We start from the raw sequence: 25,282 nt of genomic DNA on the forward strand, positions 1-25,282 counted from the left end.
ACCTCCATTTTGAACAAAGGCTCCAGCCCAGTGGTGGATTTGACCTTTTAAATTTAACTATTAAATTTAACTTCATACAAACATGTCTTGACTGGCCAAACTTCCATAGAGTAAACTTAAAACACCAGAAGAGAAATGGGACTCTGAACAAGGTGCTTCTTTTAATTCTGCTGTATTTTCATAGATAGGTTTATAATCTCATCACGCTATTTTTGAAAATACATTTACCAAATTCTCCACAAATAGTATCTGTAATAACAAATTACATTTGTATAGCTCTCTATCACTTTCAAGATAGTTCCAAGCACATTTGATTTCCACATTGTATGGAAGATGGAAAAGGGAGTGTGTGTATGTGTTCATTGGTGAGCCCTTGGATCATTTGGTCCAAGACTTTCCCTTTACTCTTGAGGAAAACGGAGCCTGTAACCACACACATACTTAGAAATAGACTGGACATAAAAAGTATGTCTCTTGACGCCCAGGCTGGTCCTCCATGCAACACTTTCCCATCCCACTGACCGAAAGACTGAGGCCAAGGGGAAAGGATAGACTGTATACTAATAGCCTCAATGGCTCACACCTACTAATACGCACATTCTTGGGCAAGCCCCTCCCATACCAACTTTGAGCTTGAACACGTGATGTGCTCCAGCCAATGGAGCATCAGCAGAGTCAGCAGAGGTGTGGTTAGCACGTGCGCACCAGAGCATGCTGCCACCACCACCCTGTGAGGCATCCAGCCTGCTCTAACCTCATGGAGGAGGAAAGTCCTTGTGAAGAGAAAGAGGTCCAGACCTCCCAGCTGCCCAGCTGAGCCCAGCCACCATCTAAACATAGTCACATGGATGAGAAGTAGAATATCATTTTTGCTTGCAACTAGTAAGCTTTGGGGTGGTTTGTTATGCAGTGATAGATAAGATAAGTGATAGATACACTAAGGAAAAAGAAATCTGTCCATGCCAGTCATTCACAGACCCAAGACTGGACGCAAGGCCTTTGAAATCCACCACCTCACTCAGGAATAAAGAATATTTTGCTGAACTGAGCTTCCCTGTCTTGGAAACTTGAGAATCCAAGTTCACTCAAAATCACTGAGATCAGCTCGTCCAGCTGCTTGATGATTTTAGATTCTCATTTTTTGCAACTTCCTCCTTCCCTCAAGGCCATAGGGTGTGGCTGGTTTTGCATGTCTAAGGGTGGAGGTAACCAGCCACCACTCTCTAGACCAGCATTAGAGGGGACAGCTGCTGCTGTGACACCTCTGTACCCATGGGAAGAGGGACAACCCAAAGAGACAGAGGCACTGTCCTCCCTCTTACAGCTGCAGGTACAAGGGACAGGGTGAGGACCCAGGTCTCTTCATCCAAAGCCAACATCTTTTAGAGGACACATGCTAAATCCTTAGCGAGAGGGAGAAGAAGCTCCAATCCCACAGCTCAGAGCTGACGGTGCCACATCAGATCTGGGCATGATGCTGCCAGCTGGGACTACAGGGTGTTATAGCTTCAAAGTTCTCTGGGTGACCAAGAGCCACAAGAGGTGGCTCCGAGAAAGACACTCAGCAAGAATGAGGATGAATTAATTTCTTCATTCCTTACTGATACCCATGTATACGCTGGACAGGGTCTGAGATGGCTTGTAGATTATCTCATGCGGTTGGATATGTCAAACTAGTTATTTACAGGACATCACTTTAAAACCCTGGTCTTTTGCTGTCTGTGTGTTAGTAAAGTCTTCAAATTCACCCATAGGGTTTCAAAACAATATTAACATTTTTGCAACAGAAATCTGTTGACTTACATGTGAAGGCCACCAGGGACTTCCCCACCACCCCCTGCAAGGAATGAGGCATTACATTTACAGTTGTCAAATAAGGAAAACTGGGTCACCTACCATCGCTGAGTTCTCCCATGAATTGATTAATAGACAATTAAAAAGAGGTTTGGGAATGCAATTTGCAACATGGAAGGTGCTACAGAAACACACATTCCACTTGGGGGGGAAGAAAAGAAAAAGACAAACATATGCTGCAAACAAATTTTAATCATCATAAATCATGCTTCTGTTTATTCGACTGTAATAATACTATGCGTTGGCACATTAGGAGTTTTATACCACCTTGAAAACACCAATCAAGCTAGCATGATGTACAGCATGATTGTTGGGTCTGACGTGTAAACTCATCGCATCTGATTTTAGCTCTGCCTTCAGTCTGGTGGGAAGGCAGAGAGAGTCTGGTGGGAAGTCTGGTGGGAAGACAGGCTGCATTCGCCATGCAACCTGGAAACCCTGTGCTCTGCTCACTTTGCTCAGTCAGCCTGGGGGTTGGCAGAAAGAGGAGCAACAGTGACCAGGGCTGGGGAAAGCTGCAGTAATTTCTAGGAGCGATGGCAAACTACCTGTTATTAATACAAACATACACCTCTAAGAGGGCATGGCAACCCACTCCAGTATTCTTGCCTGGAGAATCCCATAGACTGAGGAGCTGAGTGGGCTACAGTCCATGGGGTCGCAAAGAGTGGACACGACTGAAGTGACTGAGCATGCACACACACCTCCAAGATGTCGTGGTTTTGAAGCTAACAGAGGAATATAAAAGGATTAACAAGTCAGGGGGTTCCATCAGAATGTAGTTATGGCTAATATTCTGCAAGATACTTCTGGATTCTTCTGCAAGATGCTTGTTCCTTTCTACACATTATCTTATTTAATTTTCCTAGCAAGCCCACCAGCTGAGTATTTTTATGATCCACATTTCATATGTGAGGACACAGAGGCCAGAAAAGCTAAGAAACTTGTCCAAAGTCAGCAGCAGCACAGCTGGGTTTTCACTTGAGCCTGGGCCTTAAGCCACTAACCCGAGATGCAGGGCAAGTTCAGTCTTTTAAGCTCTTGGTCATGAACTCAGTTTGGCAACTGAGCTCTGAGGTCTTCTGGAAGAGATCCTCCCAGCTGTATGGGTGAGTGGTTCAATGACCTCTGCTTTGATTTCTGTACTTCTCTGGGACAGATCAACAGGGCAGGACATATCCTGAGGGCTCACCATCAGCAGTTCAGAGTGACCAAGGGACCCCTGAGTGCCCCCAACACTTTTGACAGGGTCCACAAGGCCAAAACTATTGTCCAACTACTAAGATCTAGTTCCTTCTTTCACTCTCATTTTCTCACCAGTGAAGGTGGAATTTTCCACCTTGAGGAAGCTACAGGAAGCGTGATGACATCATCACTCTGATGGCTAATGGGATGTGTGCTTGTGTCTTCAAAACCTCAGTGTTCATTCCTAATATGGTACTATCAATAGACACAACCCCCCCCCCAAAACAGATCACTGAGGTCCTCAATGATTTTTAGGAGATTTTAGAGGTCCAGGGATCAAAAAGTCAGAGAATTGCTGCTCAAAATCACGCCTAGAAGGCCAATGGAAACGAAATCGCCTAAAATCTCAAAGCCTGGAGAGCAGAATTTAAGAACAAAAAGGACCATTAGCTTTGGCACAGCTGATTACGAATGAGCCATTTTAACTCCTGGAGTGGAGCCGACCCAGCTGATTCACAGGCACAGAAGGAGAGTGGGATGGACAGCTGTGATGAGCACCGCGGGGGCACAGCTTACGTCAGGGGAGGAAGTGTGCTCATGGAAAGTGAGTTATCAACACACCTCAGTGAGCAAGTGCTCCAGCCCAGCCCTTCCTCATCAACCGCTGAGTGTTCAGTGTCTCATTTGTCGAGCACATCATTTGCCGCGAAATGCCAACTGCTGATGTGACTCAAAGATTTCAGTATCCGCTGAGGACGAGGTGCCAAGATCCACCAAAGAGGGGAAGATGATTTCTACTGATCAAAGCTCTTCTGCAAACCAGGGGCTTGGATATGCCATCTCATTTATTCTATACAGTACTCTTCCCAGGCACACATGGTTAGATTAGATCCATGTTGGAGATTAGGAAATTGAAGTTGACTGGTTCAGGCAGTCATCCAGGCTCAAATTCCCAAGACTGAGCCCTAAGTCTGAGAACTAAGGACTAGGGACACCCAGTGGCTACGGGCTCAGCCACTGTGCTGAGCTCCCCAAACCTAACTGTGTACCAAAATCACTTGGAAAGTTTAACACATTTCACGATTCTTGGCTCCACCCCTGAAGATTCTAATTCGGTAGGTCTGGGTGGGACTCCAGAATTCATAGAACCCTATAAACAGTCAGCTCCTAGCTTGGCTTTTAAATAACTACATCATTAGAGGGATAAGTCATTTCACATTTGAAAGTCTCTTCCACACCAGCACTACTAGCTGGCTTTCTTCTCTGCCTTTTTTTTCCTGGAAGAAATGTTATGTTTATTACCTCATGAGCAATGCTCTCTACCTGAAATGAACTGGAGGCTCAGCCAATAAATGCAGCCAAACGGATGCAGAATGTTCTTCCAAACTCTGAGCAGTCACGCAGACGTGCCTTTTTTTTTTTTTTTAAATAAAATTTTTTTTTAGTTTCTGTTTTTTCCATTTTTTGGCCGCACTCGACATGGGGGATCTTAGTTCCCCAACCAGGAATCGATCCATGTCCACTACAGTGGAAGCAGTGTGTCTTAAACACTGGACCCCCAGGGAAGTCCCAAGACAGGCTTTTTTTGTGTGTGTGTGAGACCTGGGTGGGACAGGGCCTGAGGACACAATAAAAGGACAGGCCACAAAGGTCCCTGTTTCTAAGTTGTCAAACAATCTGCAGTGAAAACCCCATTACTTACGGGAGAAAAAAACCCTCACAGATAGGTGTGGAGTTTATTTTGCTTGTGCTAAATATGTTGACTTCTAAACAGATCCCGATTTAAAAGTGGCCAATTTAGAATCTGAATTATAAATTATGGCAATTCATGATACACACTCAACTCTGATTTAAAGGATCAGTTGCCTTCTCAAAAAGCTATTTAGTCAAGAAGTTACAGAAAAGAGCCTGCCTCCAAACTCAAAGAATGGGACAGCAATGAAAGAATTTCACAAAATCCATTGGGATGGACATGTACACACTGCTATATTTGTATATTTATCCTTATTGGATAACCAGTACAGCTCAGGGAACTCTGCTCAATGTTATGTGGATGGCAGGGCCGTTTGGGGGAGAATGGATACATGTATATGTATGTCTGAGTCCCTGAACAGTCCGCTGTTCATCTGAAACTATCACAACATTGTTAATTGGCTATACTCCAACATAAAATAAAAAGTTAAAAAAAAAAGAGAATTTCACAAACACCAACTGAAACATGGACCAGGAGTGTGGGTCCATGAGCTGTGGTGTTTCAAGTTAAAGCAAAAGGTGATCGCTGGTGACACAGAGGAGATAAACAAAACTTCTATATGTAAGCCACCCTCAACTTTCTCTTGGCAATCACGTCATCACACTGCATAAGAACCAGTTAAGAACCCCAGTGAGTGAAAAAAAAATCAAAAAGAACAAAATGTCAGCTCTGCCATCAGGTGGAAAATGCGGCCTGGCTTCCAGGACTGGGAACTGGGTTCTCTTCTGCCATAGCAAACATCATCCAGCTCAGGCCGGGCATCTCAGGCCGCGGTAACCAGCGCGAGCTCGCCCGCCAGAAGAACATGAAAAAGCAGAGCAACTCGGTTAAGGGAAAGCTCCGAGATGACGGGCTTTCTGCTGCCGCCCGCAAGCAGAGGGACTCGGAGATCATGCAGCAGAAGCAGAAAAAGGCAAACGAGAAGAAGGAGGAACCCAAGTAGCTTTGTGGCTTCGTGTCCAACCCTCTTGCCCTTCGCCTGTGTGCCTGGAGCCAGTCCCACCACGCTCGGGGTTTCTCCTGTAGTGCTCACGGGTCCCAGCACCGATGGCACTCCCTCTGTCCTGAGTCTGCAGCGGGTCCCTTTTGTGCTTCCTTCCCCTCAGGTAGCCTCTCTCCCCCTGGAACACTCCTGGGGGTGAGGGGGTTACCCCTTCCCAGTGTTTTTTATTCCTGTGGGGCTCACCCCAAAGTATTAAAAGTAGCTTTGTAATTCAAAAAAAAAAAAAAAAGAGTCTGCTCCAATACCACAGTTCAAAAGCATCAATTCTTTGGCGCTCAGCTTTCTTTATAGTCCAACTCTCACATCCATATATGACTACTGGAAAAACCATAGCCCTGACTAGATGGATCTTTGTTGACAAAGTAATGTCTCTGCTTTTTAATATGCTGTCTAGGTTGGCCATAACTTCCCTTCCAAGGAGTAAGCGTCTTTTAATTTCATGGTTGCAATCACCATCTGCAGTGATTTTGAAGTCCCCAAAAATAAAGTCAGCCACTGTTTCCACTGTTTCCCCATCTATTTGCCATAGATGTGATGGGACTGGATGCCATGAAGTGATGGGACCAGATGCCATGATCTTAGTTTTCTGCATGTTGAGTTTTAAGCCAACTTTTTCATTCTCCTCTTTCACTTTCATCAAGAGGTTTTTTAGTTCTTCTTCACTTTCTGCCATAAGAGTGGTGTCATCTGCATATCTGAGGTTATTGATATCTCTCCCGGCAATCTTGATTCCAGCTTGTGCTTCCTCCAACCCAGCGTTTCTCATGACGTACTCTGCATATAAGTTAAATAAGTAGGGTGACAGCCTTGACGTACTCTTTTTCCTATTTGGAACCAGTCTGTTGGTCCATGTCCAGTTCAAACTGTTGCTTCCTGACCTGCATATAGGTTTCTCAAGAGGCAGGTTAGATGGTCTGGTATGCCCATCTCTTTCAGAATTTTTCACAGTTTATTGTGATCCACACAGTCAAAGGCTTTGGCATAGTCAATAGAGCAGAAATAGATGTTTTTCTGGAACTCTCTTGCTTTTTTGATGATCCAGCAGATGTTGGCAATTTGATCTCTGGTTCCTCTGCCTTTTCTAAAACCAGCTTGAACATCTGGAAGTTCACGGTTCATGTATTGCTGAAGCCTGGCTTGGAGAATTTTGAGCATTACTTTACTAGCATGTGAGATGAGTGCAATTGTGCAGTAGTTTGAGCATTCTTTGGCACTGCCTTTCCTTGGGATTGGAATGAAAACTGACCTTTTCCAGTCCTGTGGCCACTGATGAGTTTTCCAAATTTGCTGATATATTGAGTGCAGCACTTTCACAGCATCATCTACTAGGATTTGAATTGGAACTGGAATTCCATCAACTCCACTAGCTTTGTTTGTAGTGATGCTTCCCAAGGCCCACTTGACTTCACATTCCAGGATGTCTGGCTCTAGGTGAGTGATCACACCATTGTGATTATCTGGATCGTGAAGATCTTTTTTGTACAGTTCTTCTGTGTATTCTTGCCACCTCTTCTTAATATCTTCTGCTTCTGTTAGGTCCCTACCATTTCTGTCCTTTATTGAGCCCATCTTTGCATGAAATGCTCTCTTGGTATCTCTAATTTTCTTGATGAGATCTCTAGTCTTGCCCATTCTATTGTTTTCCTCTATTTCTTTGCATTGATCACTGAGGAAGGCTTTCTTATCTCTCCTTGCTATTCTTTGGAACTCTGCATTCAAATGGGTATATCTTTCCTTTTCTCCTTTGCTTTTCTCTTCTCTTCTTTTCTCAGCTATTTGTAAGGCCTCCTCAGACAGCCATTTTGCTTTTTTGCATTTCTTTTTCTTGGGAATGGTCTTGATCCCTATCTCCTGTACAATGTCACAAACCTCCGTCCGTAGTTCATCAGGCACTCTGTCTATCAGATCTAGTCCCTTAAATCTATTTCTCACTTCCACTGTATAATCATAAGGGATTTGATTTGAATCAAACCTGAATGGTCTAATGGTTTTCCCCACTTTCTTCAATTTGAGTCATTATGTGATACAATCTGAGAATCAATGAGGACATTAAGGGTCATTTTGCCACTGTGCCATGCTTAATCGTGGCCAACTCTTTGTGACCCTCATGGACTGTAGCCCACCTGGCTCCTCTGTCCATGGTATTCTCCAGGCAAGAATACTGGAGTGGGTTGCCATTTCCTCCTCTAGGGGATCTTCCTGACCCAGGGATCAAACTTCCATCTCTTGTGTCTCCTGCACTGGCAGGCAGATTCTTTACCACTGAGCCACCTGGGAAGCCCTAAAGGTCATTTTATACAACCGTTAATCCACACCACGTGGTTAAATAGTGTTGCACTAAATACATTAGAGAAATTTCTCCAGATAGATGAGTCTAAAGAAAATGGGAGGGGGAAGGAAACCTGGTCGTGCTTTAGATGTGGAGTGGGCAGCAGGAGGCGTGATGGTTAGTGGTCTCAGTCCTGCGTCTCTAGGGAGTCATGATGGCAGGCAGTGGGGGATTTCTTACCAGTTCAGGGAGTTGATTGACTTCTCTTCCACATGTTTAAATGGACACCAGAAGCTTCTCTGGCTTTTGCTTTAATTTTCTTTCTGGAAAACTCACTGTTAACCTGTTTCTCACTGCATTTTTTTCTTATGGCCTCATAAATACTTATGAAGGGTGGTAAAAAGAGCATTAGCAGTGAATGCTGGGAAATCCACTCAGAAAGTGTAATTGGAAGAACAGTTGCTTGTAGGTTTTGTAAGTGAAAACCTACTGTCTTATGTCTTTACTCTATAGACTTGATCCTATCTTTGTGGGCAAAATATGACTCATGGTAACTTCACCACTCAAGTTTTGATAAAAAGCATCATATGAGTTGCACTGTGAAATATTCCAGCATTCTTGCCACTGAAGCACATTCTCCTGAATGCTTGTTAAGGTCCTATTTCTAGAAATGCACAAGCTCTCAATTTTGTTTAATTTTCCCTAAGTGGGTACTGTTCCCAGTGTAAGAGGGAGGAGAGGAACGAGCTCAGTTTTGCTGGTGGGTTTAATAACCTCTAGTGACTCAGGATACTGGATTTGAGAGCAAGCTTGTGGGGACTGCCTGCCTTGTTTCCAACCCATCCCACTGTTCATCAACTTTCCTGACTCTAATCAGCACGTGGATAGAAAAACTAGTACCTGAATCATTGGCAACTGTTTTGGTCCTGGTTTCGCCAAACTGCAGAAGCAATCACTCTCTTACAATGATACAAAGACAGGTAAGTGACAAGACTTCTTTTTCTGTTCCATAGTTATTTCAAAGATTTAGGAGTAAATCCTCAAACTTCTAGATTCAGGCCAAAGGAATGAGCAAAGATGGCAGAGAGGCAGACCTCAATAACACAGACCTCCTCCAACATTATTTTGTGGTACATTTCTTTTTTGGCGACTCTGTGCTGCTTGCAGGATCCTAGTTCTCTGATCAGGACTCAGATCCCTGCTCCCTGCAGTGGAAGTGCTGAGTCCTAACCACTGGACAACCGGGGAATTCCCCTACATTTCTATTCTGATAAGCCCAAACTATCTGAAAATAAATAAGGGGCCAAAATAAGCCTGAGAGCATGAAGCAAAGGGGACAGTAATTTTTCACTTTGTCTCACTGGTTCTGACACAAATCCCCTCCTTGTCATCAGCTGGGAGCTTTTTGCTTAGTGAAAGTACACGTATACAGTGCTACAGGTTATATATTACGTATACAGGTTATAACCACAAGCAGATGCCATAAGGAACAAGGAAAATTCCTCAAGCCATTAGTCCCTGATCTCGACGAATTAAACACCAACGTTACATTCTCATCAAGTGTGAAATAGGCATGACAAAGCATGCGTAGAGCTGGGAGGAGCAGTCTTCATCATAGGCTACCTTCCCCATATATAAATCTGCAGGGGCCTCAGACATCCAGGGGCCCCTGTGGCTTGAGTGACAAATGCACAGAGTTCGGAAGCAAAGAACTGCAGTGTGCATCCCGAGCTCACCGTTCACAAGGAGTGTGACCTGGGAAACTACCAGGATCAGCCCGCTGTGAAGCAGGGACCACACATGGGAGGAACGGATGAGGGAATGTTCGCGAACCTTCCTTCTCCAGCCTCAGTTATGCTGAACTGCTGTTGTCAGGGTTTGCCCAGCCAAATCCCAACTGGTGCCGCGCTCTGGAGACTGAAGGCCCCGGCTGGGGCTGGTACCAGGACACCCCATCACTCATCAGTGGGGACCTAAAACCTGCCTGGAGAAGGGAGCCCAGGAGAGGCAGCTGGGGTTCAGCAAATGAGGATTTCAAGGCTGCTCGTGTGCACGATCTACCTGTCCGTGTGCACGATCAGGCCCTGGGGACAGAGATTCATTGGTCAGGAGGTAAGGATGTGAGTGACCTATACCTCTGACACCATGACTACGAGACCCTATAGCTAGGATTCCAATCACATCATGAAATTCAGAGATGACTCCAACAAGAGGAAAATGATTTTAACCCACTGGAAAAAAAAATAATAAATAAAGGAGAAATTGAAAAATAAATAAATAAAAATTAAAAAAAAAAAAAAAAAACAATCAGGTTTTGGGTGTAGATTTTGAAATGGAACGCTGTCCTCTTTTGGTGTTAGAGTGATGGGGTAATGGTCAAGGTAAATGGAATCTGAGACAGGCTTTTATTTCAACAGCTTAACTGGGGCCCAGGGCCTCTCTCACTATGGGAAAGGCTGGGAGTAGGAAGGGTCATCCTAGGAATTTCAATTCAAACACTCCAGAAGAAAAGAGAGCTCAGAGTAGTTCAAGGTGAAGGAGAAGGCAGCCCACTCTTCTCCACAGGCTCTGCTTTTGTCCTTCACGCACTTCACACTTGAGGGAGAAACTAATGACATTGACCTCGGGGGCCCCCCTTCCGCCCGGCGGGGTCCACAGCTGTGGCGGGCGGTCCCTGCGGGCCTCTGCCCGCTGCCGCGCGCTCCGGTAACGTGGCCCCGCCAGCAGCTGACTGAAAACAGTGGCAGGCGGGCACCAGGCGCGCGACCTCTGACACTGCGGCCCTTTTTTTCTCCTCTCCGCTAGCAGCCAATGGGCGGGCTCTCTCCACTGGCTGCCATGGCAACGAGAAGACGTGCTCCGCAGTGCCCAGAACAGATGTCACATGAGCCAAGATGAATGTGGTGGGGGCGGGGAGCGTGTGGTGGGAGTGGGGGGATGGGGGGGGACGCATTTGGAGTTAAACGGTCCCACCGGAGGCAGTCAGGCATATTTTGAAGTAAGTGCAAAGCGGTAACATCTATTTTCTTTTTCTCCCTGTCCTTTAAGTTCCAAACACACACGCGCACACACATGTCCTTTCATCTCCGCCACTGAGGTGCTTGCGGCTCTCTGGCTTTCACGGCCAACATGAAAGCTCTGACTTCTCGAAGCCTTAAATGAACATCGTCTCCATGGCAGACATGTAAGCGGGAGTTCTGCAGCCATTTGCGAAGAGAGTGGGAAGCTCCGTGGAGGGCAAGTGGAGAAACTTAGAATCACACAGAGCTGAGACAAAATCCGCAAGGATTTTAAAGGCAGACAACAACCCTGCTTCACTGCGTTTATCCCTGAACTGCCAGGGCTCCTCCTTCCCGCATCCCCTGCCCCCCCAACCCCCACCCGGGGTAGTTTCTCCCATCAGACCACTCCTAAGGAGACAGGAGTGTCTTTTTTACACAGATTAAGCCAGGGCAAGGCCTATAAATCTACCTGCGTGAGCAACAAAGGCTCCTCTGTTATCTCTAGAATAGATCCTATCCTAGTGCTAAATACTGTTATTTAAAATGTTCCCATTGCTTTTCCTTTCTCTTCCGCTGAAATTAACAAGTAGAGCGTGTGCACGCAGGCGCAGACCATAAACCTATACTTCTATCAGTTGATAAGATAAGAGAGATAGTAGCTCAGGCGGGGCTCTAGACGCTGCAGACCTTTCCTCTTCCCTGCCTGCAGCCAATGGGTAGGAACCTAACCCTATCAGACCACATGAATCAAGGAGACAGAAGGGACAATGGATAGGTCCTGTCCTCATCTGATAGATGCAACGCACTGACTGTGTCAAAGGATGGGCAAATGTCACCTGGAATTATTTTGCTCCTGCGCTTACCTCCTGCCACAGGCACAAGGAAAGAGCCTGCTTTGTGCAGGGTGCCACATGGAGTGCACTCCACCGGGGAGAGCCCACCTGTATTCAAGAGGGAGAAGAACATGGAAACTGACAGCGGGCCTGATGAAGAACGGAATGTGGCAAGCACAGCAGGATTCGATCAGGGAGGAAAGCAGGCTCAGAGAAGTGTCTGAGTGTGGGGAGACAGGGGACCGTATTCCGAGACAGACGCCTGACGTGTGCACCGCACCTTTAAAAAGCTACAGCACCCTAAGGAGGAGACATTACGATCCTATTCAACAAACCAGGACACCCAGGCTTATCGAGGTTAACATGCCAAGGTCACACCACAAGCATGGAGCCGGGCTGCTGCTGCTCCCAGTCGTCCCCCCACCTCCACATGGGCCTTGCCCCATCAACCAACAGCTCACCAACCCAGTGCTGGCTGCATCGCCGCAAAGAAAGCAGCTGTGCGTGGGCACCATCTCCTGGTCGGCACCTACGTCCAGGAGACCATGGGTATCAAACACTCCCTGCGTTGTGCCTACGACATGTTAAAATATTACCACATAACTATTAACATTGAAAATGCTTATCTGGAGACATCCAAAGTCACCTTGGATACCACAGGGGGTACATACGTCACACAAGGGGAGCCACTGCATCTTCCCATGCTGATCTTGAAAGATGAGGAGGAGTGTGGTTCACGGAGAATCTGAATTCATTCGAATGTCACCCTACGTTGGTCAGTGTTCTTTTGTGTGGACACGGGCTTTTTGATCATTATTCTGGCCACTGAGCGGAATCCTAGGGTGCCTGCAGTGCACTTGGATGAAAAGCAGTGAGTGTGAGTCAAAGACTGATGGCCCAGCAAAGCCCCGGGGTCTGCCTGGCTCTCAGCCACCGCAGGCAGAGCTCCACCCCAGGGACGCGCTTACTTCCCTGCCACTGCAGCAACACACTGCAACCACCAGAGGGCAGTAACACAAACTAGATTTTTTTTCACTTGGACCCTAATCTGAACGCACACAGTTTAATAATATGTAAAGCCCATTATTACAAGCTTTTTCTCTCCCCACCCCCTATTAATGAACAAATACCCAGGGGTAATGCGGATATTTCTAAATACAGTCAAGAAAGAGCAATTCGGACTCATACAAGAGGAGTCTAACACACAGTAATAAGTGGAAATGAAAATAATCACCCTGTGCAACTAAACCATTAAGGCCAAAGATTTATCTGTCTATATGGCTGCACACACAGAGATACAGACGCCTGCCTCTCAGAAATGGGCATTTTAAAAACATTCATTTCACACGTTCTTGTTTAGGGTTCATAATAATACCTGTGATGAGAACCACAAAGCTACAAGAGGGGTGTAAGAGGCATTTCATCTTTATTGCTGGGCAGACAAAGGGGTTTTTTCTCTTTGACTAAGGTAAGTGAATGAATTATTCAGGGCTTTTCCATGGACATTTAAAAATCATAACTCCATGCATGCTTTAAACAATAGCACAAGTTAAAAAAAAGAAGAAGAGGAAAAGCTGGCTAATCCCCAAAACCATAAAATATCAACTGACATGTCTACTCAGGGTGCTTCGATGCAAATATTCATAAGTGATTTCTGGTGTTGGTGAAGGCAGAATCTTTCAGTGCTGTTGCTGGTTTTCACATCGGAGCACAGAGAATGCAAGAGATCGAGAAGGGGTATGTCTAGAATGCAACCTATCCATTTCTTCGTGAACAAAGAAACAGGAATCTGCCTGCCATCTTCTCTGTTCCTGACAGAAAGGAAGGTTCTCTGATCCTAAATTTCTGCAATGGTCTGAAATCTGAGGGCCCCTGGAAAAGCAGGATGAAGTCATTGCCAATAGCCTTGTCTCTGGAGTCACCCCATTAAAACCGTGATATTTGTAAAATGCTTGACAGATTACCAAGTACAGTGTGTGAGGAAAGCATATGGAATTCAGAGTCAGATGGCTCTCATTGTCTATATGTATTCCCTGGGTCATCTTGGAAATGTGAATGAAGCCCTTTAAGCTTCAGTTTCTTTCTAAGGCAGGTAGGAGGGCAGATCCTGAACTACCTCCCTCTGTGGGGTGAGGGTTACCACTCATATGATGTGGGACAAAGCACAAGAAACTGTTACGATTTATAAAAACTTTTGCTGTTCTTATCTTCCCACTTTATACGCAAGGAAGTAGAGCTGTAAGGGCTCATCCAAGAGGAGAGTCAGTAAGGGCAGAGCAGGACCCCAGCCAGGTGCCCTCACCCACCGCCGAGGTTCTCCACCCTTGCCTGGCATCTTAGTAAGCTCTACCTGCCACAACAATGTACTACAGACTGGGTGGCTTTAAAAAAGGACAATTATTTCTCCCAGTTCTGAAGGCAGGGAGGTGCCAGCAGGATAGGTTTCATTGTGAATATTATTTCGTCACTTAGAGATGACTACCATCTCACTATGTGCTCAGGTAACCTCTTCTTTGCTGCTTGAGGGGAGGGGGGGGGGAGGGTGCTCTCTGGCGTCTCTTTTTACAAGGACACTAATCCCATCACGAGGGCCCCACCCTCATGACCTCATCTAACTCAAATCACCCAAAGACCCCAGCTCCTAATACTATCACATGAGAGTTAGGGCTTCAATGTACACATTTTGGGAGGACTCAACTGTTCAGTCTATAACAAGGAGTAAAGGCGGTTCCTTACTCTGCTACATCTTTTCAGTTCAGGCCAACAAATATTTGCTGACAATCCGCTAGATTCAAAGAACAGAACCAGGTCTTGGGAGAAACAAGGATGAACCAGGAGCCCCCAAACAGCCCACTTAAAGTCAGGACAGTTACCAGAGAATGTACAGGTAAGAGCATTTGTGACACATGGGCTTCTGTGCTGCTGCATAGCACAGTTTATTGCAAGAAACTTCACGAGATCCTTCTTCCAATAGCTGTGTGTGAAACAACGATAATGTGAGTCTGGAAACTAATCAGTACATAATTAACAGCTGATAAGGTAATTAATGTATTAATTTACTGGGGAAGGTGGGGGAAGGTACAGAAGGAAAGACATTTTCAAATTTTCAGGCTATCAATGCTTATAAGGAAACACAAAGGATCTGTACCTTCTGGTAGGGAATTATCAGGTCCAGTGATATTATGATGATTATAGCATAACTGGATATTTATTGAGAGTATTTAATTTCTCTCAATTGAGTTGGCATAGTTGGAACTATTTTCTTGACTAGAAGACTGAAGGGGCTCAGCTTCATTGAATGAATATTGGGTGGGTACAACATGCTAGCTATATTATATAGTATGTGTGTGTGTGTGTGTATACATACATACATATATATATATGTCCATAACAAGAGGTATTTTTACATATATAGAATTTTTAATGTATTTTTACATATATAGAAAATATTATTTAATTCTTATAACAAATCTATGAGGAAATTATGCTATTCACACTCAGAAAATTCTAAAATGAAGACAAGAAATAGAAGTCATGGATCCACAGGTAGTAAGTGACTAAGAGCACTAGCACATCTTCGCCAACCATTCAAACATTATTTTGATTATACACACACACACATGCGCGCGCGCACACACACACACACACACACACACACAATTTTCTCCTCCAAATCTAGCTCTCAGGATTTTTTCCCTGTTGTTATTTTTAGTATGCTACTTTATTTTGGTAAGTAGGATGGGGATGAAGCTGGATATTTTTTGAAGGTAGAGATGTGTGAAAGGGGATAAGCCGGCGCAAATTTGTATCTCTGTTCAAAACTAGACAAGGATCCCTAGAGAGAGGAGAGCAAGCCCCATCCTCTCTGGGGCACCAGGTGTGTTCGTGTGTGGCCCTGGGGCTCAGAAGAAGCCAGATGGGTGCCCACTGGGTGAGCAGCCCAGGAAAAAAGAACTCCCAGTTTCAGCCTCCAAAAGCCACCACTGTCACATAAGTCACAACATGTGACAATTGCAGGATGGAATCCAGGCCTGAGGACTGTAGTCGGCGCAATACTGCTGCAGGCCAAACGTCCATGCCCGAATCCCCAGAACGTGTAAATGTTACTTTATACGGCAAAGACTTCCCGGCTGTGATTAAATTAAGGATCTCGTGATGGGGAGATTATCCTGGCTTATCGAGTGGGCCCTACATGTGGTCACATGTGTCCTTGTAAGAGAGAAGGAGGGGGAGATTGGACACACGGAAGTGGAGAAGGCCACTTGGCCACCTACTCAGAGAGTGGGAGGATGTGGCCACATGCCAAGGAATGTTGGCAGCCACTGATCAAATTAAATAATCAAAGTGAAAGTGAAAGACAATCAGTCATGTCTGACTGTAACCCCATGGACTATTCAGTCCATGGAATTCTCCAGGCCAGAATACTGGAGTGGGTAGCCTTTCCCTTCTCCAGAGGATCTTCCCAACCCAGAGATCAAACCCCAGTCTCTCACATTCCAGGCAGATTCTTTACCAGCTAAGCCACAAGGGAAGCCCAAGAATATTGGATGGGTAGCCTATCCCTTCTCCAGTGGATCTTCCCAACCCAGGAACTGGACTGGGGTCTCCTGCATTGCAGGCAGATTCTTTACCAACTGAGCTATCAGGGAAGTTGAAGCAATGCTAAAAAATACTTGTTGCTTTTTACCTTTCATTTTGGGTACTTTGCTTTAAAATGACACCATGTACAGTACAGTAGCAGATTGCTAGATAATTGAAATTAAAGGTAAAACATGATACATACTTAGAGACTATAGCTATGCTGAAGATATGGACGGATGGATAGGTGGGTGGGTGGATAAACAAACATGCTGGGAGACAGAGACATTAAGGCCCTGTTTCATATTTGACACATAGTGGGTAATTTAACATTCACCCAAAAAGGTTATCCGGAGGAAAGTTTGTGCTTATTGTTCATGAAGCTCTGAGGCATTGGGAAGGAAGTAGGTCATGTGACCAGAACAGTCTTTTGATTTATTAATTCTTCAGCAAATTTCAGGAAACATAATCTATTACTGATCAAAAGATCCAGTTCCTGGAGGAATCAACCTGCCTGACTTCAGACTCTACTACAAAGCCACAGTCATCAAGACAGTATGGTACTGGCACAAAGACAGAAATATAGATCAATGGAACAGAATAGAAAGCCCAGAGATAAATCCACGAACCTATGGACACCTTATCTTTGACAAAGGAGGCAAGGATATACAATGGAAAAAAGACAACCTCTTTAACAAGTGGTGCTGGGTAAACTGGTCAACCACTTGTAAAAGAATGAAACTAGAATACTTTCTAACACCATACACAAAAATAAACTCAAAATGGATTAAAGATCTAAATGTAAGACCAGAAACTATCAAACTCCTAGAGGAGAACATAGGCAAAACACTCTCCGACATTAATCACAGCAAGATCCTCTATGACCCACCTCCCAGAATATTGGAAATAAAAGCAAAACTAAACAAATGGGACCTAATGAAACTTAAAAGCTTTTGCACTACAAAGGAACCTATAAGTAAGGTGAAAAGACAGCCCTCAGATTGGGAGAAAATAATAGCAAATGAAGAAACAGACAAAGGATTAATCTCAAAAATATACAAGCAACTCCTGAAGCTTAATTCCAGAAAAATAAATGACCCAATCAAAAAAATGGGCCAAAGAACTAAACAGACATTTCTCCAAAGAAGAAATACAGATGGCTAACAAACACATGAAAAGATGCTCAACATCACACATTATTAGAGAAATGCAAATCAAAACCACAATGAGGTACCATTACACGCCAGTCAGGATGGCTGCTATCCAAAAGTCTACAAGCAATAAATGCTGGAGAGGGTGTGGAGAAAAGGGCACCCTCTTACACTGTTGGTGGGAATGCAAACTAGTACAGCCGCTATGGAAAACAGTGTGGAGAATTCTTAAAAAACTGGAAATAGAACTGCCATATGACCCAGGAATCCCACTTCTGGGCATACACACTGAGGAAACCAGATCTGAAAGAGACATGTGCACCCCAATGTTCATCACAGCACTGTTTATAATAGCCAGGACATGGAAGCAACCTAGATGCCCATCAGCAGATGAATGGATAAGGAAGCTGTGGTACATATACACCATGGAATATTACTCAGCCATTAAAAAGAATTCATTTGAACCAGTCCTAATGAGATGGATGAAACTGGAGCCCATTATACAGAGTGAAGTAAGCCAGAAAGATAAAGAACATTACAGCATACTAACACATATATATGGAATTTAGAAAGATGGTAACGATAACCCTATATGCAAAACAGAAAAAGAGACACAGAAGTACAGAACAGACTTTTGGACTCTGTGGGAGAAGGTGAGGGTGGGATGTTTCGAAAGAACAGCATGTATATTATCTATGGTGAAACAGATCACCAGCCCAGGTGGGATGCATGAGACAAGTGCTCGGGCCTGGTGCACTGGGAAGACCCAGAGGAATCGGGTGGAGAGGGAGGTGGGAGGGGGGATCAGGATGGGGAATACGTGTAACTCTATGGCTGATTCATATCAATGCATGACAAAACCCACTGAACTGTTGTGAAGTAATTAACCTTCCCACTAATTAAAAAAAAAAAAAAAAAAGATCCAGTTCCTAAATGAGGAGGGTTGGATTTTCAGGACATAAAAATCACATGTGAACAACCCCCCTCCCTGCCAGAAGCTATGATTCAGTTTAGAATACTAGAAAACATCATCACGGGCTCACTTGAGAGGGAAACTGTCTACATCTGGTGATCCAAAAACAAGAACACATCTAATTATCTCCTCCAATGAACATCATAAGCAGATGATTCCACTATGAAATTCTGGTGAAAAAATATAAAAATGCTATTAATGAAAGACTATGAAGTCTTTGGCTTCCCTGGTGGCTCAGTGGTAAAGAATCCACCTGCAATGCGGGAGACCTGGGTTTGATCCCTGGGTGGGGAAAACCCCCTGGAGAAGGGAATGACAACCCACTCCAGTACTCTTGCCTGGGAAATCCCACGGACAGAGGAGCCTGGAGGGCTACAGTCCATGGGGTTGCAAAAGTCTGATACAAATTACTGATTAAACCACCACCACCATGAAGACTTTGTCCAAAAGCAAGAAGATCCTACATTTTGTGCCAAGGCTGCAGCTCACCAAAGATATGAAGCAGCTGTCAAATTCTGTAAACAGAATCCTGCTCTTTCAAGGTCAAGGAACTCAGTGTGAAGCTGAGGTTTCACTCAGGTCCTCTCCTGTGAGATTCTCCAGCCTGCCTTAATCTGAATGGAAATTAGCAAACGTCTTCAGCCTTTCTCCCTTTTCAAGGGTTGTTGGTGAGCCTGGTGTCTACAACCCAGTCAACTCTGCAGAAAACCATGGTTTAGATGGAAAAATCACTTTGGGTTTCTGGCTCATCAGCAGTTCTGCGCATCTAATTAGCTCAACAATTGGTCCCTGTGATAAAATCAGCTAGTTTATGTTCAAATGGCTGCTCAGTGGTAAGCAGTACTGTCACTCTCAACTTTGCATGGCATAAAGAAGTTGCTGAAGAAGCTGGTTACTAGCGGGTCACTGGGGGCAAACTAGTGAAGACTATTAAACTAGTAACCTGAGTCAACAATGTTATAGTTAGTGCAGGGGGTGTCCCGCCAGGGTTCAAATAAGATGACCCCCCCCACCAGGTGCGGTGACAGGGCCACCAGAAATGCCAGCTCTTACAGGAGAAAACAGTACATATAAAATGACAGAAATCCATCTTCAGAACCTCCCCACTCTCAGAAGTAAACCCAAAAGTTTGTGATAAGATAGATTACGGAGTCCTAGACCCTCATCCAGTATTGTTAAGAATAACTCTCCCAGATTAAAGACCCCTACTGCTTCAGGGATCTGCCCAAGGGTTACCCTGGAGAGGAAACAGTGTAAGCCAAGCCTCTGCTTCTTCACTGACCTGTGAGAAGGGAACCTGTGACACCTGACTCTGTCTCCCTACTTAGTGGACCTAGTAAAGACCACATTATTCTTCTTTAAGGTAAACAGAAAAGCACAGACCAACTTCTATAGGGTGTAAAAGCTAATTACACCTGCCTCTCACTGGCACTGTGAATTACTGATTTTTCTTTTTTGCTTTTTCTGTGTATATTAATCAATTATACCAACTAAATGGACAGTTGGAAAATGATACGAGCTTCAAAATTAGAAACAAGAGGCATGGGTGCATACAATTTTATATAAAGACACAGAGATGTAGTCATACCTATATCTAAACATATCCATTAGATCCATTATATCTATAGATCCATTATATGTATGTATGTTTATAGAGTCAGAGATATAGAAACGGTTCCACTTATATAAAATGCTTAAAACGGTAATTATCATGTAGTAAGTAGTCAGTACTGTTGCTGCTGTTCTGTTGTCAGTATCACATATACACAGATGTATCAACCATCAGTTCAGTTCCGTCGCTCAGTCGTGTCCGACTCTTTGTGACCCCATGAACCACAGCACGCCAGGCCTCCCTGTCCATCACCAGCTCCCAGAGTCCACCCAAACTCATTTACATTGAGTCGGTGATGCCATCCAACCATCTCATCCTCTATCGTCTCCTTCTCCTCCTGCCCTCAATCTTTCCCAGCATCAGGGTCTTTTCAAATGAGTCAGCTCTTCACATCAAGTGGCCAAAGTATTGGAGTTTCAGCTCCAACATCAGTCCTTTTAATGAACACCCAGGACTGATCTCCTTTAGGATGGACTGGTTGGATTTTCTTGCAGTCTAAGGGACTCTCAAGAGTCTTCTTCAACACCACAGTTCAAAAGCATCAATTCTTTGGCGCTCAGCTTTCTTTATAGTCCAACTCTCACATCCATACATGACCACTGGAAAAACCATAGCCTTGACTAGACGGATCTTTGTTGACAAAGTAATGCCTCTGCTTTTTAATATGCTGGCTAGGCTGGTCATAACTTTCCTTCCAAGGAGTAAGCGTCTTTTAATTTCATGGCTGCAATCACCATCTGCAGTGATTTTGGAGCCCCAAAAAATAGTCTGACACTGTTTCCACTGTCTCCCCATCTATTTCCCATGAAGTGATGGGACCAGATGCCATGATCTTAGTCTTCTGAATGTTGAGCTTTAAGCCAACTTTTTCACTCTCCTCTTTCACTGTCATCAAGAGGCTCTTTAGTTCCTCTTCGCTTTCTGCCATAAGGGTGGTGTCATCTGCATATCTGAGGTTATTGATATTTCTCCCGGCGACCTTGATTCCAGCTTGTGCTTCTTCCAGCCCAGTGTTTCTCATGATGTACTCTGCTCTCTATATCTCTGCATATTACATAACTCAACAATTGTAGCAGGATGCCTGCTAAAACCAGACTTGTTTGCTCTAACAGAGGAGCCAAAAAGTCACTAAATCATAGTAAATTATCCTGGAGACTGCAGTCAGCTGCCTGGGCTGGACCAGGCGGGGGCAGGTGAAGGACGCTTTACATATCGTCACACCAGCCACCTCTCGTGCACCAGCTCAGATGCCCTTGGCCTCACCTCTCTCTTCCCTGCAGCTCCCGGACACTGCAGGACAGACCACTGCTGTTGGGCAGAGGGTTGTATGGTGGCAGTGGTCTAGAGTCAAGACTCTCTGGAGTTTAGCCACTTTGCCAGGACAGAAGTACTGGACTTTCTACTCATCTGTCACTATAATTTAGAACCAGTTTTTATTTACATATAAAAATAAAAGAGATGTGACATTATTTGTTCTCTGAGTTGGCAATCAAGCAATTCTACGTGGTTAGATGAACCACAGTGGATATCTGGATGTTGGGTGCACAGAAGAGCCCAATTTTTATTTTTGAAATAGACCCTACTTTTAAAAGCCAAGGCTGTGATCCATGAAGGGGATATATGTATATGTAGGAATGTATGTAAGTCCCATGTACTTAGGTACAGAACATTCAAAGAGCACTAGGTTAGAAAAACTGTCAAGATTATTCATTGATTAACACTGAACAAGATTGTTCAAGATTAACATTCCCCCAATCTACAGAAGTAATGGAGAAATTACTGAAACAAATAACACTTAATATCTAAATTTTACTTCATATGTCTATCAGTTATCTAAGATCAATGTGGGTTCTACTCAAAGCTAAGGATAGAAACCATAGTGGGGTAGAAACCAGACTATTACGTGTAAGTTAGCCTCTTTATCATCGTGTGGGAGGCACTAATCTTTTGACCTTAACATCTTCAAGGTGAACATGAGAAGATCAACTCATTTTGAGATAGTCTAGAGGGAAAACAATATTCTTATGGAGTTTCTTAGTATCACTGTTTATACCTTAAGAGATTGTGAATCATTATATTAGGAAATCAATATTATGGCACTAATTATATGTTACTTTTATTTATTTTTTCTTTTTTTTTTTTTTAAATATGGAACGCTTCACGAATTTGCGTGTCATCCTTGCGCAGGGGCCATGCTAATCTTCTCTGTATCGTTCCAATTTTAGTATATGTGCTGCCGAAGCGAGCACTATATGTTACTTTTAGTATTAACAACATAACCTTTATAATTAAATATAGTGAGATTAAACCCAACAGAACGAACTGTTAAGTTTTTGTTTGGGGCTGGTTCTCTGTTAAACCTGCCACCATGTCCCGTCTGCCCGAGGCACTTCTCTAACCCAGCTCTCAAGTGCTACAGTTCTGCAGGCCCTAAGCCGCCTCTCTCATCATGCATTACTTTTCTCAAGTGATGGTATCAGCAACCAACGCTTCATCTACCAAACTGAAGTTGAAATCCCAACAGTAATATGGGCTACCATCTGTTGAGCATTTTGCTATGCTCTATGCTTTACAAACGTCAACCCAGTTAACAGTCATAATTATGTGTCCCCCAAAAAGATACGCTGGAATCCCAACTACCAGGACCTCAGCATATGACCTCCCCTGGAGACATTAACAGAGATGATGGAGCTAAATATGGTCATTAGCTAAGGCCCTGACCTAACGTGACTGGAGTTGTCATAAATGGTATTAATTTGGACCCAGAAACAGGCGCACATAGAGCCGATGATGAAAAGACAGGGAGAAGACAGCCGGCTATGAGCCCAGGGGAGAGTCCCTGAGCAGATTCAGTCCTGCCAACACTGTGACTTTCAATTCCCCGTGATTCAACAGAGCTGTGAGACCACGGATTTCTGCTGTTTAAGCATCCCATCTGTAGTGCTTTGTCATGGCAGCCCAAGCAGATTAATACAGAAAGAAGAAAAAGAGAGAGACTCAGAGAGAGAGAGAGAGAAATTTGATGTCCAGTTGTATATTCATCTGGATGATCTGACTTTAAGAGACATGCATAAGAGCACATGCTTGCCATTTCCATCTCCATTCTACGGGGCAGAAGGCCTCTATTCCATGAGGCTGATAGAAACTTCCCCAAACATGCAAGTGGAACGCAGGGCCAGGTGCCAAGAGCCAGACTCTTCCCCCACAGGTGGCCTGGGAGGGAGATGGGACCTACCTTCTGGTAGTCCTCTTTGGACCTCAGGGCTGCCCCCATGTGCTCGGCGGAGGTCGAGTAGATGGCGGAGCGGTACTGAGAGCCGTGGTCGTTGCCTTGGCGCATGCCTGGGGAAGTGGAAAGCATAGGGTTACTGGGGTGACCCGGGCCATGAGGCCAGTGTCAGACGTCCTTCAGGACACATCCTGCTAAGTGCTCATTTCAATTTCATCTTGGCACAACTCTCCTTGAACATGCAGGCAACATATCTGTTTTGCTTTGCCTGTTTTAATTATAACGTATCTTTGCATTTTAGGAAAATTTATCACGGGTCTCGCATCATAGTAGATGCTCTACAAACACGCATTCTTCCATGCAGATACTGAAGTCATAACCATTTTTCGATTGTGAAGCACTGTGATAACACACTGTTTCTGTGGATTCTAATGAGACACTCTGTGTGGCAGGTGGTACCATCCCTTGCTTGGCAGATAAGGAAATGGAATAATATGCGTAGACATGCCTGGCGTGGTGCCCTACACACAGGAGATGCCTAATAAATGACAAAGTGACTGATGCTCAACGGGTTTAAAGAGTTTGCCTAAGGTCACACACCCAGTCACAGGAAAACCAGGCATTTTCAAGTCAGCCCAGTGCACTTTCCATAGTCACAGCAGCTCAAGTGTAGAGCTAACAGGAGCTCAAGATCAATGTCTAACTGAATGATGGAGTCCCCATCTTACACTGCCACCAGCCTGTCAGAGATCCCCTACAGATCCCCATGCTGCTGAGAAATGAACTTCACACACATTTACTGTGTCACTGAAGCATCAGTTTCAGTTTTGACAAGTGCCCCCAAACTCCTCCCATAAGAGATGCAACCTTCCTAACGTGACAGTGCCAGGTTTCCGAGCCCCCAGCCTAGGTGCTGCTGCAGTTGCTGTTTCGTTGCTCGGTCACGTCCGACTCTGCGACCCCGTGGAGAAAAGCCCCCCAGGTTCCTCCGTCTCTGCCCGTGGCCTTCTCCAGGCAAGAACACTGGAGCGGACGGCCATGCCCTCCTCCAGCCAGCTTAGGTGACTTCCTAGAAACCCCATTCTCCCACCTGTGGAACCCCCTCCTCTCCTCCATATACAAAGGTCACAAGGGGAATCAGGAACTCACTATTAAAAAGCCAATATCAATAATGACATTGGAATATTAATTTAACATTGCATACTAAAAATTAATCATCCCATGCCTCCAATAAGCACCAAGTAATATAGTCCATCCTAAAGGAGATTAGTCCTGGGTGTTCACTGGAAGGACTGATGCTGAAGCTGAAACTCCAATACTTTGGCCACCTGATGCAAAGAGCTGACTCATTTGAAAAGACCCTGATGCTGGGAAAGATTGAGGGCAGGAGGAGAAGGGGACGACAGAGGATGAGATGGTTGGATGGCATCACCGACTTGATGGACATGGGCTTGTGTATACTCCAGGAGTTGGTGATGGACAGGGAGGCCTGGCGTGCTGAGATTCATGGGGTCGGAAGGAGTCGGACACAACTGAGTGACTGAACTGAACTGAATATCAAATTAGGCTATCTATTTCATTTCTTTGTAAGTTATATATTCATTTAAGTATTACAGTGGTGGTACTATAGTGTAGATACATATTAGTAGGAGCTTCCAAGGTGGTGTTAATGGTAAAGAATCCACCAGATAATGCAGGAGACAGACACTGCTTTGATCCCTGGGTCGGTAATATCCCCTGGAAAATGGCATGGCAACCCTCTCCAGTATTCCTGCCTGGAGAATCCCATGGACAGAGGAGCCTGGCGAGCTACAGTCCATAGGGTCGCACAGAGTCAGAC

General features: G+C 44.7%; 2 protein-coding genes and 1 non-coding gene across 9 annotated transcripts in view; 1 reads left to right on the forward strand and 2 right to left on the reverse strand.

The window, feature by feature from the left end:
- Positions 1–25,282, reverse strand: part of MSRA (methionine sulfoxide reductase A) — a 366,455-nt gene that overhangs the window by 70,716 nt on the left and 270,457 nt on the right. For all 7 annotated transcript variants that reach the window (XM_061132320.1, XM_061132324.1, XM_061132319.1 and 4 more), the window contains one exon: positions 23,449–23,555. In XM_061132320.1, the coding sequence (XP_060988303.1) occupies positions 23,449–23,555 (107 nt within the window). The remainder of the gene's footprint in view (positions 1–23,448; positions 23,556–25,282) is intronic.
- LOC133048573 (small EDRK-rich factor 2-like) lies at positions 5,567–5,866 on the forward strand. The gene has a single exon (XM_061132300.1). The coding sequence runs from the start codon at positions 5,598–5,600 to the stop codon at positions 5,733–5,735; it is 138 nt and encodes a 45-aa protein (XP_060988283.1). The 5' UTR covers positions 5,567–5,597; the 3' UTR covers positions 5,736–5,866.
- On the reverse strand, positions 22,356–22,462 carry LOC133049040 (U6 spliceosomal RNA). The gene has a single exon (XR_009691198.1). It is a non-coding gene; the product is annotated as a U6 spliceosomal RNA (small nuclear RNA).

The sequence above is a fragment of the Dama dama genome, chromosome 29 (genome assembly GCF_033118175.1).
Source record: "Dama dama isolate Ldn47 chromosome 29, ASM3311817v1, whole genome shotgun sequence".
NCBI classification, from domain to species: Eukaryota; Metazoa; Chordata; class Mammalia; order Artiodactyla; family Cervidae; genus Dama; species Dama dama.

Excerpts from the sequence above, each read along its gene's own strand:
- LOC133048573 (XM_061132300.1), top strand. The coding sequence starts at position 5,598 with ATGAAAAAGCAGAGCAACTCGGTTAAGGGAAAGCTCCGAGATGACGGG.